The following is a 19360-nucleotide window of genomic DNA, read 5'->3' on the forward strand; positions in this document are numbered from 1 at the left end:
GTCAGGGCCAAAGCTAGATTATACACCTGTTAAATGAGAGTTAAGGAATGGGTTGCAGATGTTGAGGTAATTCCTTGAGAACTTCTGAAGAGAAGAGGATTTAGGGTAGGACTAGGATTGCCAGATAAAATACATGATATGCAGTAAAATTTGAATTTCAGATAAGCAATGAAAAATGTTTTGTGGTAAATTACACATAAAATTAAACAGTGTACAGTATTAATCAGTGTTACCCCAATAAACTTTATAAAAATAAAGACTGTACAATTCAGTGATATTTAGTACATTAATATTGTTGTGTAACCAATCACCACTATCTAGTTCCAGAACATTTTCTTCATCCCAAAAGATAACTCCATACCCATTAAACAGTCACTCCACATTTCCTTCTCTCCCCAGACCCTGGCAACTACTAATCTGTTTTCTGTCTCTATAGATTTGCCTATTCTGGATAATTTAAAAAATGGAATTATACAATATGTAGCCTTTTTTTGGTCTGACTTCTTTTCCTTAGGATAATATTTTTAAGGTTCCTTCATGTTATAGTATGTTATTAGTACTTCATACCTTTTTATAGCAGAATAATATTCCATTGTGTGGATATACTATATCTTGTTCATCCATTTATCAGTGATGGACACTGGATTGTTTTGGCTATTGTGAATAGTGCTATTATGAACTTTCGTGTACAAGTTTTGTTTGAACACCTGTTTTCAGTACTTTTGGGTATATAGAAGTGAAATTACTGGGTCGTATTTTAATTCTGTACTTGTTGAGTAACTGCCAGACTTTTCCACGGTGGCTGTACCATTTTAAATTCCTAACAGCAATGCACTAGTGTTCCATTTTTGCTAACACTTGTTATTTTCTGTACGTTTTTTTTTAACAGTCATCCTAGTGGATGTGAAATGGTTTTGATTTGCATTTCCCTAGTGACTAATGGTGTTTAGCATCTTTCAGATCTTAATGTTAAGTCTTCATGAACATAGGATATCTTTTCATTCATTTAGGTCTTTAATTTATTTCACAAACATTTTGTAGTTTTCAATGTAGTTTCTTATACCTCCTTAGTTAAATTTATTCCTAAATATTTTAGTCTTTTTGATGGTATTGTAAATGGAATTATCTTAATTTCCTTTATGAATTGCTCCTTGCTAATATATAGAAATACAACTGATTTACCCAGGATTTTTGCATAATTCTTTTGTTAGCACTAATAGGTGTGTGTGTGTGTGTGTGTGTGTGTGTGTGTATTTAAGGATTTTCTATATATAGGATTATATCATTTGTGAATAGAGATAGCTTTACTTTCTTTCCACTCTGGATATGCTTTTATTTATTTTTCTTGTCTAGTTGCTCAGGCTAGAACTTATAGTACAGAATCAAAGTGGTGAAAGTGGGCATCCTTGTCTTGTTCCTGATCTTAGGGGGAATGCTTTCAGTCTTTCACCATTATTAGCTGTGGGTTTCTCTTAAATGCCTTTTATTGTGTTGAAGTTCCTTTCTATCCCTAGTTTGCTGAATGTGCAGTAAATAATTTTTCAATGTATGTCCCAAATAGTACATGGGACATTCTTACACTGAACAAAAAAATTTCTATCCAATTTTCAGATATAAGTGGGCGTTTAAATTTTTTATTTACCAAATTAGCAACCCTAAAAAAGATATAGCACCAAGGCTGGGTTTTTTGAGAGGGCCGTTGAGGGCAGAAGAGACTTGAATATTGTTTACATGTTGAGGAAAGGATCCCGTAGTTAGAAATAAGTTGAAGTTTCAGGGGAGAGGCAAGAACAGATTGAATAAGACCTGAGAGAGGGATGGAGTTAAGGTCAGGTGTGTACATGGAGAGCCTGACTGTCTCACTCGGGTTCCCATAGAATTTTGCTGACACTACTGTTCAGGCACTGATTAAATGGTATTAGAACTCTCCATGTCCGTGTTTTGAGACTGTGAGTCTTTTAAAAGTAAAAACTATACCCATCTCTGCCTTATTTTGAGCCTTTGAATTTTTAAAAAGTGTCTACTTGTGCCTAGCAGAGTGCCTTGCACATACTAAGCCATTGAAGGGTGAATTGGCTCCAAGTGAATAAGATTGCAGTCTTCTTCTGGGTCCACATCTGTGTTCTGGTCTCCCTGTGTACTTCTTACTAGTGGGTAACTCTGTGGGTTAGGCTGGGACAGCAGTCTTTCATTTTAACCAGCTCTAAGAAAAATGCACACAAGTCACTTTTTTTCATAGATGGACAAGTAACTCAGTTTAGAAATTATAAGAAGTATTGTACTTCTTTAAAAGCTGAAGTGCCCAATTTATAAAGCTGCTCAGTGCATTGGTATTCCACCCACCACCCACTCTTTGAGGTTAAATGCTTTTCTCTTATTTGACAGGTAATCTTTTTTCCCTCTATAACCTGTGTGAGCCTAGTCTTTAAAATATGTGTAACTGCCAGAATTACTTTCCATTACATTTTTGTGAGACTCAAAAATCAGGTTGTATAGGGGGAAAAAAAATCAGGTTGTATAACTCAGCTGTGGCAATTTCTTTGTAGGCTAAAGGTGGGTAGATGCTCAGGTGTTCAGAAAGTGTCATGGTCACCTTATTCTCTTCTAACTTGTCCCTGCACACTCCCCCACCCCCAAGTTCTGAGTCCTCAACTTGGCTGCTTCAAGCTCCAAAGAAGCACAGAAATCTTCCAGATAGGATGACCAACTTGTCCCAGTTTGCCCAGGACTCTCCTGGTTTTAGCACTGAGAGTGCCACATTCTGGAAAATACCTCAGACATGGTTGGTCACCATACCTTTGGATCTATTCTCAGCCCTTCTCTTTCACTTTTCCTTACTCAGCCTGAATATAGGGAGCCAGAGGAGGAAGGTCTGTCTCTATCTGGACCTCCAGTCCTAAGGGGCTGTCAGCTGTAAGAAATACTGTGAGCTTACATCTAGAACCTCATTCCTCTCTGATATCATCCTGTGACCTCAGGATCCCATCCAACTGTTTAACTACTTATATCAACTATAAACATATGAAAGGAAAAAAAACCAACTTATCCCACTATAATACAGTGCGTATTTTAAATTTCTGCATGTCCACCATTGCCTCCCAAACTCTTCATGTGTACATATTCGTAGATACAGATTTTTAACAAATGTGTGATCATAATACTTCTATTTTGTATTCTTTTTCTTTATATATACTTTTGGCATTTTTCTACATAGTCATATTTATCATTTAAATGACAGGTACACCAAAAATAAATGTGTCATTCAAGTTTGTTTCTTTACAGTGTGGGTAGTGGAATTAACTAGAGTCTTCTGTTGAGGGACTTAGAACTTCAAGACTTCTGTGGTAATAGAATATTTGGACTTATAAAATAAAAGGCTTCTTAAAGGGTAGTACACGGGGTTCTTGTGACAGAACTATTCTGTATCTCGACTCGTAGTGATTATACAAATCTACGTATAGAATAAAACTGCATAGAACTGAATACACAGGCACACACAGACAAGTGCCTGTAAAACTTACAAAATCTGAATAAGATCTGCAGATTGCATCGTTGTCAGTATCCTGGTTGTGATGTTGTACTATAGCTGTCCTCAATGTTACCATTGAGATAAACTGGTTAAGGGTATATGAGATCTTTCTGTATTGTTTTTTTATGACTGCATATAAATCTCAATCATCTTAAAAAGTTATTTAAAATAAAAAAAGATTTCTTAAATAAGGTAGCTTTGAAATTTTTGTGAGATACTCAGTAGTAACTTGTTATCCATAGTTCATTTCCTTCATTCTTACTCTTAAAGAATACTCCTCCCTCAAAAAAAAAAAAAAAGGAAGAAAACATCAAGGCGAAAACTGAGACTACTAGTTTATTTCTAAGTAGTTTGTAGTTTGATACTCATTTTTGATGTCTTCAGGAAGCCATTTGCAAAGATACTCCCTCTTCTAGTAACTAAGATGGCAGGAACACATCAGCTAGAGGAAAGAGAAATCCCTTGAAGGGTGAATTGCCTCTAAGTGGTTCAAAATTGCTGTTGTTATCTAGCAGGCTAATTACACAGAATTAAAAATTACACAGACTTTTATTTGTGTAATTTTTTTTCCTGGTTATAAGGCTTCTATGACCATCCCTCTGACCAATAGCTTTCAACCTTTTTTTTTTTTTTTTGCTACAGCCCTTAGTAAAAATACCTTTATGTCAAAACTCAGAATAAAAATAGATGGATAGATGGATAAATAGATTCATATATTTGTGTCTGAAGCAAAATATTCACAAAACACTGCTGCTTGCCCTCATGTGTCGAGGCACTGTGACATTTTCTTTCTATTCTTTATAATTTTAAAAAATGATTTTGACTCAGTAATTTGAGTTCTTGATTCCTGATCTTTGGTTTGAAAAAACACTCCCCTGGTCCACCAGGTAAAGTAGTCTGAAGCCCCATGGCATAACATTCAAGGCCCTCCCCTTCTGGCTCTATCTGCCTTTCTAGAGCACTGCCTCCTCCTTCCCCCTCTAGCTAAGTGGCATGTTCAGCATTTCCTGACCCTGCCTCACACTGTCGCATCTCTACGCCTTGACTCTATGATCCCTCTCCCTAGTGCCCTTCCCTTTTTGTTCCTGTTCTTGCCTCTTGTTTCCTATAGTCAAGCATATATGGTCCATTGTACCATTAGTATGTAGTATCTGTCACTTTTCAGAATTGCCGTGAGGTCAGGCATGTGTCCTAGTTGTCCCCAGTTTAAATGTTACTCCTGACTTCTGGGTATACTTTTGGCCAGTGTTTTTCAGTTTTTTTCATCAAGAGCCATAGTAAGAAATAACATTTTATATTAGATCTAGTATGTACATTTGTCGTATCTATTTGTTTAAAATGAAAACAAAAGTTTCATGACACTCGATATTTTGCATTCTCTTTTAGTTATTTCTTCCTTCAACCCATAACTTGGTTTCACAGTCACAAATTAAAAACATTGATTTAAACCATCCTTTCCTACTCTGAATGTCATCTGCAAAAAGCTCTCTTACAAACTTTTATATTCCATAATCACTGTTAGAAGGAAGTCTGTAATACCTCAAGATGTGTGGACAGGACCATGAAGTTAAAATGAATCAACTGGATATATATATTTCAATATAAAAAAACCTTCAAATAATAATAGAAAAGCAAGTTATACAATGACATTCATGGTATATTATCATTAAAGTATATTAAAAATATATAAAACTACTGTATGTTTATGGATACACACATAACTATACTGATTTGAATGAGCAACACCAACTTCAGATACTTGCTTCTTGGTAAAAAGGGAGAAGAAATAGGACTGGTGGCATTTTTGTTTATATCTTTTAAATTTAGCTCAACACTGAAATGAGAAGCAAACATGGCAAAATGTTAACCATTTACTAAATCTAGGTGGTGGGTATAAGAGCATCTACTATGTTATAATCTTTACCTTTTATTTTGTAATAAAAAGAAAATCTATAAAGAAAATTGACATGTTATCTGCTTATAAACCTCTGTTATCTTGCTATCTTATAATGCCATTATTATCTGCCTCCAAGTTGCTTCTTTGCACTGTGGGATACTTTAGCTATGATGTGTGGTCCCCGATTTAACTCAGACTCAGTCTTTCTTGTACTTACATGCCAAATTCGGAGAAGGCGGCTATAATTTATAAATATTTACTGGACAGTGTTTACAATGAGTTCAGGTAACACTTGGCCATTTCCTAGGCAGGGGTAGGGAGGAAGTCTTCCTGGGCGAGGCTGTTTGCATTTTCATATGGTGAGCTATTTTTTTCTGGATTAAGCATTAGGCAGGAGGCCCTTGACCTTAAAAGATACAGGGGTGTTGAAACCAGAGAGATGATAAGATCATACAAAGATTTCAGTGGCAACCAGAGTCCTGTAGACTCTGTTTGGGCATCACTGTTTTTGAAAAACACTAGATACCATCATTTGTAAGATATTTTTAAAAAGGTCTGTCACTCTTGTCCTGCAATGGCACAGTCACTTACTTCAATTTGATCTCTAGTACTATTTTGTTTTCAGTCACTTTTTTCCCCACTCATTCTTTGTTGTTGTTATTACTATTATTATTATACTTTATTTTTTTAAAGTGGTTTTAGGTTTACAGAAAAATTGAGCAGATAATACAGAGACTTCTCATTTACCTTCTCTCCCTTGCCCACAATTTCTGCTATTATTAACATCTTGTGTTAGAATGGTACATTTGTTACAATTTATGACCCAATATTAATATATTATTATTAACTGAAGTTCATAGTTTACATTGAGGTTCATTCTTTTTGTTGCACAATTCTGTAGGTTTTGACAAGTGTATTATGTTGTGTATCTTCCATTACAGTATCATATAGAATAGTTTTACCACCTGACCATTTCATTTTTATCTCTGTATTCCATGCCTAGCATAGGACTTGTAAATGTTATATGAATGTGCAATAACATCTCATCTAAAATTAAATATGAGCTATCAAATTCAGTACATTTTGAAGAACTTTTAAAGAAAAATCTACCACAACCAGATCTTATCCTAGGAATAAAAGGATGGTTTAAAATTAGAAAAATGTGTTATATCTCATTAGTCCGTCAGATAAGAAAAATAATAAAACAGTATATAGAGAAAATCAAAATTCAAAGCATATTCATGATTTTCAAAAAACTAAAAATTAGAATGATTTATTAACAAAAAGTGTTTCAATCTAATAATCAGTATTATGTTCAAAGATGAAACATTATAGGCATCTTCTAATGGGAACAAAACAAGCATAGCAACTCTATTATTATTTTATATAATTCTAGAAGTTTTAGCTAACGTAGTAAGATGAGAGAAATAAGAGTTTACCATTTTGAGAAAGAGGCTCCTATTATTATTGAGATTGTAGAAACCTCCAAAAAAACTGAAAATCTATTAAAATTAATGAGTTCAACAGGACAACTGAATACATAATAAAGATACAAAAGTGAACAGCTTTCTTATATATTGGAGAAACTGGTTAGAAAAATTAATGGGATAAAAGGATACTATTCATAAATAACAGGCTTAACAAGAAACATGTAGGACCGTTAAGAAAAAAGTCAAAATTGTAGTATGACAAAAATCTACTTAAGATTTTTATCTTAATGTTTTAATAGTGAAAGTTTGCAAACAACCTAAATGTTCACCAAAAAGAGAATGGTTTATTATTTATACCTTATCCTGTTCCAAAATAACTTCAAGGTAGCTTTCACAATAGACTTTATGACAAAAATTAGTGAAGAATTCAGGCAGAGAGAAATTTGAGGGCTGGACCACTGAGTTTTTTAGCAGCCAAAGTAAAGAAATGATCATGAGCAATTATATGATTCATATTTATACCATAAAATATTGAGTTGATTGCAATTAACAGCTGTTCCTAGTACTGAAACCAAAGAGAATTTTCTCATGGGTCTCAAAGAGAAGATTCTGTGCTGAATAGAGAATGATCATCTTGACAACCTAATGAAACAACACCCAACTTTATAAAACTGTTTCTTATGAAATTCCTTGTAATGGGCCACACAAAACTAGTGAAGAGTTTGGTAAAGTATTTGCAGTGGGGCAAGGAGTGTGTGATGGTTATGGCTGGGATGAACATAAGGATAGTCCAATGCACTGCTCTGAGGGGTTGCTCACTGGAGTAATACATTTTAGAGACTAAAATTATGGTTCTCAGCTGATGTTGTATCACCCTGGTATCCTGTGAATCTTCACAGATTGGCCACTGAGTTTTTATCAGTGTGTTACATATATTTTTGCTACAGCTAAGGATCCACACTGCTAAGAAGTCTGTCAGATGGTGGGGTGGGATGCAAGTGCAGCAGCCACCAAGGATGCCAGGCAAGGAGGCGAGAGATGCCACTTAGGCAGACACTGAAAAGAATTTAACTTGGATGGACTGAACAGTCTCCATAAATATTCTCTCAAATTTGGTAAGTGCTGTGGAGAGCAAGTAGGCTGTGTCTGTCAGATATGGTCTATATGCTTAAATAGTTGACTAATGGAATTAACCCCGATGAAGGTTGAGAATGTTCATGAGGTGAAATGCTTGAATAGAAAGCTAGCTCACCTAAAGGTTTTCTTCAAAAACACAATTCGAGGCTTGATTCAACACATGTTGGAGAGGGCAGTCAAGGTTCCATATTTCTCCATAGTAGAGCTTAGCCATATTAATTTTAAGTTTAGAAGAATTGAGTTTTTTTTTTAATGAATGATACCAAATCTTGACCTAAGTAACAGAAAAAAAAAAAGTTATAAGGTATCCATATAACTTCCTGGTAAATTCTTCAAGGTAAATGGTGACCAAGTAAACAGTGACCAGAATGATTTGGGAAGGTTTGGAATCTGAGTCCCAGCTTAACCTCTCTTTGAGTCTCAGTTTCTTCATCTGCAAAATAAGGATATTAGTCCCCACTTTAGGGCTAACCGGTTGTTAAGATTTAAATAGAATAAAATCCCTGGTGGACGACTCTAAGCCATGTTGTGTTTGTGCCTCCCTGGCCAGTGGTGTGTTTTTGCTAATAGAGGGTTTTTGTTTGCTGAGATACAGTGCAGATAAGACCTTGTAAATTATCACATTGATTGGTAGGGCAGTCAGATTTTTTCCTTTCAGGTGTCTGAGGTGGACTTTTTAAAAGTTATAACCAAAGTTCGAAAGCCTTTTGTTCAACCTCGCCCTACTCATTCTGGTCATCTCTCAAGTCCAATCACAGGAGCAGGTGTCTGGTGATAGCTGAGCCAGGGGTTAAAGACAAAGAGCAATTGTCCTGAGAGTGGTCACATCTGGGCAACTGTATCTCATGCTATATTTACTACTGAGTTGGGTACACAGATAAATTTTGAAGACTTTTCCATTTGACTTTATACTCACAGGAAAGCTCTTTGTCATGTCTCCAAGAAGACCTTGCCCAACTTGCTCTGGTCCTGGCATTTAGGTTTTCAAAGAAAATTAATTTCATGATATGTAGAATAAAGTTAAAAGACCACAGTGTGAAGCGTCCAAGAAAATAACGAGGAGATAGGAAGAATGTGAATGTTGGTGAAATTAGTGCCTCCCACTAGGCAATCAAATCAGTACTTCAAGGAGTTAGCATTGTTACCTCTGCCAGAGTTTGTTTTCCTTGAAAGAAAGGAACAAGGCCTGAGATGGGGACTGTGGAGATAGAGATGATGGCTGACTAGAGATGATTGTAGACTAGTGGTACCTTTATCTTACTAATACTAACTACCTTTCAGTATTTTGATATAATGAACTTTCTATCTCTCTCTCTTTTTTTTTTTTTTAAATTTTTTAGACAAGGCAACCCTTGGTTGACCTCACAGATTACAAGGACCTTGTCAGTTTACAATCCTTTATTTTTTATGCCCGGTCTTGCTAGGCGGTCTCCCATCCAAGTACTAACCAGGCCCAACCCTACTTAGCTTCTGAGATCAGACGGGATCGGGCTTGTTCAGGGTGCCATGGCCATAGACTCTATTTCTTTTCTTAAATCCTTTCCCATCAAAGCAAAGAAGGAAAGAGAGAACTCCCAGCAGCAGTGTGTACACACACACACACACACACACACACACACACACACACACACACACGTATATACATAAGCATACATGCATACATTGTGTGTGTATACACAAATGCCATAACTACTATAAAGGATAAATTTTTAAATGTGATAATAAAATTTATTTTCATGTTTAAATGTTTGAGTATGACCATACTAGAAGGCATAAAGAAGTAATCAGAAGCTTTTACCAACATATAGAATCACCTAGAATGTAGACTGCTAAAATGTAGACTGTAAGGTATATTAGCATTACTCTCAGTGATGTGGTTTCAGCAGTGGTGAACACCTCATGGTAAAGATCTGAACAAAACAAAGTACTATCTTCCCATGATACATGGAAGTTCCCTTCCTAGAAAATTTAGCATATATTAAAACCATGTTAAAAAATACTATGTGTTTGTAGGTAAAACCATGTTAGGGACTAGGCTGAGATAATAAATATTTAAAGATTCCATGGCAGATCTTCACTGTGCAGAAACTTCCCACTAAAATGTTGCAGGACACTCAGTGTGCTTGGCCTCTGCAAGTGGCACCTACTGATCATGACGAAGACCTCAGAGGGTGACCTGGTCCCTCTTGGGCTAACCGTTTTTCATGGCCCTGTCAGCCAGATAGAAAAGCATAGCATGGCTGGTTGGCCTCACCCAAGGAATTCAGATCCATTGGACAGGCTCGCCACTTACTGAGAGGGATGTTTCTAGTGGCTTCCCTACTTCTCTACAGCGAATACCAAAGGCTATTGGACATTGGTTATTTTTTTTTCCTCTAGTTTTGTTGAACTGTCATTGACATATGACATTGTAAAAGCTTAAGGTGTACAACGTAATGGTTTGATATACATATGTATTGCCCAGTGATTACTGTAATAAGTTAGTTAATATCCATCACCTCATATAGTTCTTTTTTTGGTAATGAGAACTTTTAAGATCTACTCTCTTAGTAGTTTTCAAATATACAGTACAGTATTGTTATCTATAGTCACCCATATTGTACATAACATCCCTAGAACTTACTGTTACCTTTTGACCACCTTCACCTGTTTTCCCCACCCTGGACACTGGTCATTGAAATGACTGTTTAGATTAGATGTCCTTTTAAGGTGATTCCAGTGATAAGATTTTCTATTTCTTAATAATAATGTTTTTGACTTATTGTTTTTTGTTTTAATAAAATGTTATTTGCATTAACAAGTGTTAAGTAACAAAGATGCTTAGCACACTATGATTCTTTTCTGTGACCCTTTCCGTTCTACACTCTCTGGCTAAATAAGCCTGTTCTTTGTCTGAGCTCAGCCACTTTTGACCCTCCCTTTCTTAGGCTGAGGCCCTTGCTGAGCTGACAGGCCCTTGTCTCCAGTGCATCTAAGAACAACTGCCAGCCAGAGATATGGCAGTCTTTGCCAACCTGCTCAGTCTGCAGTAGAAGTCTCCATGATTATTCAGTGACTCATTTTCCCCCAGCATTACATGTAGGATACAAAGAGAGTGAATGTATACGAAAGTTTTTGTTGTTACCCTGCTTGATTCTTTTCTCTTAGGAATCAACTCCTAAAAGTTTAAAATTGAATTTTCACTTGTCTAATACCAAGTTTTATTTTTTATTTAAGGCTGTTTCTGATGCTTGGAAGCTATCCTTTCAGCCACAAAGATGGTAATAAATCTTTGCCTCCCACAGTTCAGACCAAGAATTTACTGCAACAAGGTAAACAAAATAAACATATAAATACATACATACATACATACATATGTACATACATACACGATATCTATTTGTCATGTTTTTCCCCATTTCCTGCCTTGGATAGTGAACTTAATTCATGCTTAATGTGCTTTCACCCTCCTTATTTTAGATTCCATCAGATGATATTTAGGTAAGCGAGGGTCAGGCTGTACCTCTAGAGTCAGACAGCTCCGTTACAAGGTGAGCTGTGACTCGTTTTGTGGAAGGTCGTATTCATTGTGCTTTTCCTTTCCCTCTGGTGATAAATTTTAATTTTGCTCAATGTCAGAGTGAAGGTAGGAATACTCTTTCCCCCAGTTCTTGTAACTTCAGATGCTAGAAATAATGGCTTGTATTTGTTATTTGGATTTTTTATGTGAATTAAGCTGCCTCCCCTTTTGTGTAAGAAGGGTATCTTTCACAGCTCAGAGCCTGGAATAAGGAGGCTCTAAGGGAAGAATTGGACCCCTCCCCTAATTTGGGGTTTCTGCACTCAGCGTACTATTTTAGGTTCCCAGATTGTTAAGTTGACTTCTTCAGACAAAGATATGTTAAAATTTCCATTGGTTATAACAAGTATTAGAAGTATTAAAAGGAGAAAAAGCTATTCATAATCTTATCTTATAGCACATTCACTTTTAAATTTCCCAATTTTTTTTTATGGTCCTTTTCCCTGTGCACACACGTGTGTCTTTTTGGTTTTTTTTTTTTTTTTGGCTCACCATTCATAGATTTATAAGAAGCTTATTTGTTATACCTTCCTAGGGAAACTTGTTATAATGGGTAGCCCAAATGCAAAATTGAGAACTTTAATGACTGTCTTTGTTTTTTATAAATCTGCATGATTTCATCTTCTGAAATAAAAAGGAAAAAAAACCCGCTAGTATATATGCCCCCTTTTCACAGAGCTGTTATTTTGAAGGGATTTCGATTGGGTTGGGCAGAGTTTTGAGGATGAGCAGTACTTGGGTACACAGTTGCCCTCAGCCTTTAACCTGATCTTGGGTACCTGCAGAAAAACCCAGGCGAATTTGATGTAATAGAGGAAGTTTTAAATGAGGAACTTCAGACTTTCTTTAAAGAGTTTTCTTAGAAATGGCAAGTTCTTGAAAACTAGCTGTCTTCATTTGGATCTCATCAAATCAATGTGTCTCGTACTGTCATTAAATCTAGATATCAGCTGATGGCTATGAAGTAGAAAATCTCATCTCTGAAGACCTCACAAAGAGAAGTCATGGTTTTAGGACAGAGTATTTCATTAAGCCACCAGTTTATGTGACAGTTTCTTTTCCCTTCAATGTGGAAATCTGTAGAATTAACATAGACCTCACAGCTGGGGTAGGCCAGAATGTCACTGGCCTGGAAATGTACACATCCGCCTTATCCAGCAGAGGTTCTTGGAATACCCCTGAATGCCGGACCCCGGGCCCAGCTGAGCCATCCATCCCGGACAAGGAAGCGTTCACCTTGGTAGGCAAAGTCTTCTTGAAAAACCAGAGCCAAGTGGTGTTTAGCCACAGGGGTTTCAAGGCCAGGCCACCTTTTGTCCCGATGGAAGTCACACTCCCTTCTCCTGCTATTGTGGCCCAGGAGCTCTGGAATAAGGGGGCTCTTTCCCTTAACCATGTGGCCCATCTCAAGATCTGTATCACTCATGTGACAGGCAGTGGTATCCCTTGCATCAAGCGGTTGGAAGTGTGGGGTCAGCCAGCCAAAACCTGCTCACAGGAGGTGATAGACAGTGTCCTGCTGGTTGCTTCAGAGAGCCTCCCTCAGGACTTGGCTCTCCAGGCCCCGGCCTTGCCCATGGAGAGTGACTGTGACTCTGGGAGCCAATCTGAGGGCGAGCATGCCCCCTCCAACGTGCAGGAACTGGCTGAGGTAATTCAGGATGTGCCTGAGGAGTTCCTGGATCCCATCACCCTGGAGATCATGCCTTGCCCCATGCTGCTGCCCTCAGGCAAGGTCATCGACCAGAGCACACTGGAGAAGTGTAACCGCAGTGAAGCCACATGGGGCCGAGTGCCCAGTGACCCTTTCACAGGGGTAGCCTTTACTCCACACTCCCAGCCCCTGCCTCACCCCTCCCTGAAGGCCCGTATCGACCATTTCCTGCTCCAGCACTCCATTCCTGGCTGCCACCTGCTTGGAAGAGCACAGACTGCCTTGGCAGTGACCCCTTCTTCCATTGCTCTGCCATCTCGGAAAAGGAAGATGGAGCAGGCTGAACATGCCCTAGACGGTAGCCTTGGTGTAAATGCTTCTTGTTTTTCTACCACAAGCCTTCTGGTCTCACCCACTACCTCAGAGCACACTGCTAAGAAAATGAAAGCTGCCAGTGAGCTTGGTCTGACACACATGGACTGCTCAGCAGGTAATATACCATCTTATGTCCGTGCCCGTTGTCATTGCTGTCCCTCCCTGGTGATAACTTGGCATTACTGCCCTTGGTTTTATGCTTTGCCAGCTTAAATTATCCCAAAATATACTGGCTTAAAGCACCACATTCATTATCTCATAGCTTCTCTAGTCAGGAATCAAGGTGTCACTTGGCTGGATGATCTGCTTCAAGGTCTTCCAAGGCTGCTATCAAAGTGTCGGTGGGGCTGCAGTCATATCAAGGCTTGACTGGGGAAGGATTCACTTCCAAGCTCATCCACGTGGTTGTTGCAGGATTCAGTTCCCTGCTGAATTATTGCACTGGGGCTTCTCTTCTTTGTTGGCTTGTGGCCAGAGTGCACTCAATTCCTTGCCTCTCAAGGTCAGCATGGGAGCTGTGTCCACCAGAGTGTGCAAACAAATTGGAACTCAGTCTTGAATAATCTAATCTTGAAAGTGTCATTCCATCACTTTTGCTGTATTCTCTTAGAAGCAAGTCACGTAAATCCAGCCTACACTCAGGGGTACCCCAGGGCAGGAGTGTCCAGGGGTGGGGTTCCTTGGGAGCCATTTCAGACACTCTCACTGTTTTAATCTAGGATTGGTGGTTGAATTTTGTGTAATACCTTTTCAGTATCAATGGAGGTGAAATTATGATTTTTTTATCCTGAGATCTTTTAACGTGAGAAAGTACATTTATAGACTTTCAGTATTAAACCATTATTAAATTCCTAGAGTAAATTTCGTTTGGTCATGCTCTTTTTAATGGGCTGCTTGGTTCTGTTTGCTAGTGTTTTATTTAGGATTTTTACATTTATTAGTGAGATGGGACTGTTCTGTGTGTGTGTGCGCGGGCATGCGTACATATGAGTGTACAAACCATATTTGATCGGGTTTTGGCATGAACGATTTATTTGCTTCATAAGACAAATTAGGAAATTTTCCTATTCTATACTCTGAAACAATTGAATCGTATTAGCATCATAGCATCATTTACTCTTTACACATTTGGTATTATTCCCTGCGATTGTCAGTGTTTGATGCTTTTGGAGCTAGCTCTTTGACACCTTTTTCTTTATGAGAATTTGTGTGTTTAGATTTTATTCTTTAATTTCCTCTCTTACTCTAAAAGGCCTGTGCAGGTAGTAGTTAAAGTTTACATTTGTGTCTTCTTTGAATTTGAGTGTAAATTGTAGTTACCATGACCCCCAGAAACTCTTGGAAGTATCTGAGGTGCAGTGGCCAAGACAAGGAGAAAAGTCCTTAGACCCAGATATCTGTGGAGGTCCCCAGTGGTATTAGCCTTGACAGATTTGTTGGTGACACAGGATCATGCTGACCAGTGCTCCTTCAAGGGCCCAAGCTGATATCTGTGTCCTACGAACTATAGACAAAACATTTTATTTCCCACTTTGGGCAGTTTAGAAACCAGGCAGGTCTCTGGTTCCTTTCTCGGGCAGCTGTCACCCTCCTCCATTGCTTTCACCGTCAGCCCATTGCTTGGCTTTCTGTAGACCACACAGACAAGGCCCCTTGATTGTGGAGTGGGCAGAGTGAGGTCTTAATTGTTCTACTTGATAGTAACTGCTTTGCTTTACCTAAAGCAAATTTACAAATGCCTCGAGTGCAGGCCAGTGGCCCCGCAGAGCGGTGGGATCCCTGGAGGGGAGGAGATGGGGAAAGATCAGACTAAGGCTGCTGGGGAGAGAACAGGGCAGGGAGCTGGACATTTGCTTGCCTCAGTCATTTCTTTGGCTGGCAGGGAGTTCTTCAGAAAGTAGAGTGTGGTTCTGCTGGTGAGCCACAAGGTGGCCTCTGCCTGCCCCCAGTTTATCCAGGAGGAGGAAAGCTAACACAGAGCCCGGAACCCGGAAAACGGGTGGGATAGTAGCAACTGCCAGGGTCCCCAGGCTTTAACTCCAGTATTGTCATCACAATCCACTAGTAGATATTAGGGAAGACTTTATATTTGTGTCTATTTGAAGCTGGAAGTGCCATTTTTGTAGTCCTCAGCCAAACTTCTCTCTGGATATTGCGGTCTGTGCATCTCTTGTTAGATCCAGTGTCCCACGAGCAGAAGCTGTCACAAAGCTTGGAAATTGCCTTGACGTCGACTCTTGGCTCCATGCCCTCCTTCACAGCACGGCTGACCAGGGGACAGCTCCAGCACCTTGGCACAAGAGGAAGCAGCACTTCCTGGAGGCCAGGCACCAGTTCGGGTAACATGGGGCCTGTCCACCTCCTTGGAGCCCTTGAGTGGTGCACTGGGCCATGCCTCTGGGGCTCTGTGGATTTCCATGCCCAGCTCCTTAGCCCCAACACCCAGGCCTGCAGAACCTGTTTTCTTTCCTTTTCCAGGGAGAGCTGAGGGGCAGCCTGTGAAGTTTAACTCTTCACAGGAAAGGCTTTCTTTAGTCAGCTCTTAGTAATTCTGTGGGCTTAGGGTTTCGCTACCCCTGCTGTGTTTTATGGTAAGATCTAATGCTAGTTGTCTGTCCTTAGGACTTTTGTTTACTTCTCCTCTTTAGTTTATTTTTCTTATCTAGTCTGTCTCCCATCTGATGTCTGGGGTACTTTATGTAAATGTGTAGTTCGGGGTTGAGTATGTCATCTTCATCCCTTAATAACATTTTCTTAGTCTTAGAAAAGAACAGTGATAGCTTACTGAGCCAATTGCCTGAAATGAACCTGGGACCACACTGGATGATGGAATCAGTTAGACTACAAAGTGAGAGGACTCGACTGGAATGCTGGGGCATCTTCTCCAACATGCAGCCTGGTGGGACTGATGATAAGGCGTACTTGCTTCCTCCTGCCTAGCCAGAGCCAGGCCCTCCTGTGGTTTGGATCGCAGGCCATCTTGCCTCTTCTGCCTCTCGTCCCCACCTGCTTGTCTCTCTAATTATGTTTGCCATCCTAACCATTCTCAAGAACCTGTCATGTTCAAATAACCAGCAATTTCCATGACCCTAAATACGACAGTCACTTATCCTCTCAGCACTGTCTGATGTGGCTAACCAGCCTTTTTTTCTTGAAACACCTTCTCTCTTGGCCTTCCAGATATTCTGCTCTTTTTCTTCCTGTTTTCAGTGGTCCCTCTTTCCATTGCCGACTTTTCCTTCTCTTCCAGGCTCTGGTCCTGAACCTTATTCTTTCAGTCCTCTCTGTCACCCAAGTGAGAGCCCATTTGGCCAGTGACTGGCCAGGCTTATCTGTAGCTTCCACCTCTCCTTGGAACTCAGACCCCGACCTCCGAGACAGCTGCTTGGCCCCTCCACTTGGGAAAGTTGTGAATCTCTTGAGTGAACATTCTAACTCGAAACTTCTCCAAAGGTTCTCCCCCGCCACGTCCATCATCCCGTCCAGGGTAAGGAGCAGCATCCTCTGCCCTTCTGTCAGGCCTATAACTTGGAGGTCATCCCTGGTTTTCCCTGAGTGTCTTCACACTGGCTTTCTGTTCTTCATCAAGTCTTGTTCACATTCCTCTAAAGTAGATCTCAGAGCGGTCCTCTGCTCCACTGCCCTTGCTTCACCCTGGCCCCAGCTTCTGCCATGCTTCCCCGGACTTCTGCAGCAGCTCCTACTGTTCCCACACAACCATGCTTTCTTTACCATAGCCCATCATCCTCACAGGAGCCAGAGAGACCTTATAGTGTAAACCAGATCATGGCCCTCCACTTCTTAGAATTCCTCCATCGCATTTCATTGAACTTGGAATAAAATTGAAAGTCCTGCTGCCCGTGAGGTCCTACATGCTCCGGCCTCCATCTGACCTTCTCTGCCATCTCACCTGGAGCCACACGGTCACATATCACACCTCTGTGTCTTCTCTCTTTCTTTAATGGACCAGCCATTCTTCGTACTTCCTGTCCCTTTCACTCTTTGCATGGCTGGTCCCTTTTCATTCTTATGGCTCTTCCCCAAGAGGCCATCCTTGCCCTCTCCAGAGAGGTGTTGATTGGGAGAGAAAGAACAGCCCACTTATTCAAGGGCCACAAGAAAAGGAAGAGGGTATAGGTAGGGGAGGAGAGGGTAACAGGATCTACTACTGTGGCCCTCATTCAGGAGGCCCTGTGGGAAGTGTGGAGGGAGAGAGCACCACAGCACAGGAAGGGAGCTGCTGGGCTGCAGAGCTGCAGAGAAGCAAGCAGGCCTGCCGCAGACAGACCTCAGCCCTGCCCCTTGAGCGACCTCCCTCCCCTTCCTTGACCTGCCTAGCCCAGCCTATTTTCTGCTTTTTCATTTTCTTGCAGTTTATCTAGATTGTCAGGGCAAGCTTGTGCTTTGCTCTGGCCTTGGGAGTCTGTCCCAGGGGAAAGTACAACTTGTTGGGAGATCGGGAGGAAGGGCCTAGTGCTTCCTGACTGCCCTCAGGAGCCAGCTTTTTTTGATCATTCATGGAAGCACCGAGATTTAATGATCAGGAGGAAGGCTTCCGGGTTCCCAGGCTGTCCGGTACCTCTCTGCTCCCAGATCAGCCAGAGGTGGCCGAGGAGGGAAGAAGCCAGGCTGCTGCAGGGGTAGAGGATGGGGAAACTTCTTGTCCCACTCCAGGCATGTGCCCTGCCTCCCAGATGGGGCCTGGTGGGGCAGCTTTCCCTAACCCTGACCTATTTTCCTCCCTGATTTACCAGAGCAGCCTGGGAGCATCCTGGACCCCGAGTGTGCCTCCTGCAAAAGAGTGTTTTCTCCCTACTTCAAAAAGGAGCCCGTGTACCAGCTTCCCTGTGGCCACCTCCTGTGCCGGCCCTGCCTGGGTGAGAAGCAGCGCTCCCTGTCCATGACCTGCTCAGCCTGCCAGCGGCCAGTCGCCAGCCAGGACGTGCTGCGGGTCCACTTCTGAGTGACTGGTCTCAACCTGAGAAGACCCATTGCTGGGCGGAACAGGAGTGTGGGGGGCGGTCATAGCTCCCCTGAGGTCTGGCTGGGGTCACAGGTCCCCAGAGAGGCCTCTCCTTTCCCAAGGGCTTTCCTGTTATCGCCTCCCACAGTGCAGCACAGGCCTGGAGTGCGGGCTCGGGGAGGGTCACTCCACTGCTACGCCAGTGGCAACAGGATAACAAAGCCATAGTTTGGGCTGGGAAGGATGGGGTAGATGCCCCTGCCCTCCTGTATCTCCCCGACACCCTCCTACCAGAGCCCCGCACCTGCTAGAGCCAGCCCCACCCTGGTTATCTGCATTCACCACCCCCTCCCCGCCCCGCAGGGTGGATGTGCGTGGAGCACAATAGACTGTGGCTCAGGGTCTCAGAGCCTCCACCTTCAGTGTCATCCAAAAGTGGACCACGGCAGGGGTCTGTGAAGTGAATGACTCAGCCCCCTACTGGCCGACTACGCTGAGCCTTAATAAAGTGATGGTTGACGTCTGCTGTGGGCTTCCTCCTGGTAGATTACTGGTCTGTGTCGTCATACTCCTGTTCCCCACCTGCACTCACACAAAGTGGGACTGTCACAGGCAGCTGTGAGCAGTCACCTAATCAGGCTATATAATTCAGGTCAATGGCCTAAAGGGACAAGAGGTTGTATTTTCAGATGTGTGGTGAGGGTTTGCAGGTGGGCGTGCACAGGTGGAGAGGGTTGAATGCCCTCCCTGGGGCTGGCTGCCAGTGCGAACTCAGCTGCCTGGTAGCAGAGCTGGCTGCTGCCCTCGGGAGGAAGG

At 41.2% G+C, this 19360-nt stretch overlaps 1 protein-coding gene across 7 annotated transcripts in view; it reads left to right on the top strand.

Annotated features, from left to right (window-relative positions):
* Positions 1 to 19070, top strand: part of UBOX5 (U-box domain containing 5) — a 32029-nt gene extending 12959 nt beyond the window's left edge. For 4 of the 7 annotated variants that reach the window (XM_039863877.1, XM_039863875.1, XM_039863873.1 and 1 more), the window contains exons 2-5: positions 11210 to 11304; positions 12496 to 13696; positions 15759 to 15920; positions 18336 to 18701. In XM_039863877.1, the coding sequence (XP_039719811.1) occupies positions 11251 to 11304; positions 12496 to 13696; positions 15759 to 15920; positions 18336 to 18544 (1626 nt within the window). In that variant the 5' untranslated portion in view covers positions 11210 to 11250 and the 3' untranslated portion in view covers positions 18545 to 18701. Of the gene's footprint in view, positions 1 to 7803; positions 7972 to 11209; positions 11305 to 12495; positions 13697 to 15758; positions 15921 to 18335 lie in introns of those variants that run through there. The other 3 variants (XM_039863872.1, XM_039863878.1, XM_039863879.1) reach the window with 3 other exon arrangements.
* Positions 19071 to 19360: the final 290 nt, after the last annotated feature.

This window comes from Pteropus medius, unplaced genomic scaffold (genome assembly GCF_902729225.1).
Source record: "Pteropus medius unplaced genomic scaffold, Ma_sr-lr_union100, whole genome shotgun sequence".
Taxonomy (NCBI): domain Eukaryota; kingdom Metazoa; phylum Chordata; class Mammalia; order Chiroptera; family Pteropodidae; genus Pteropus; species Pteropus medius.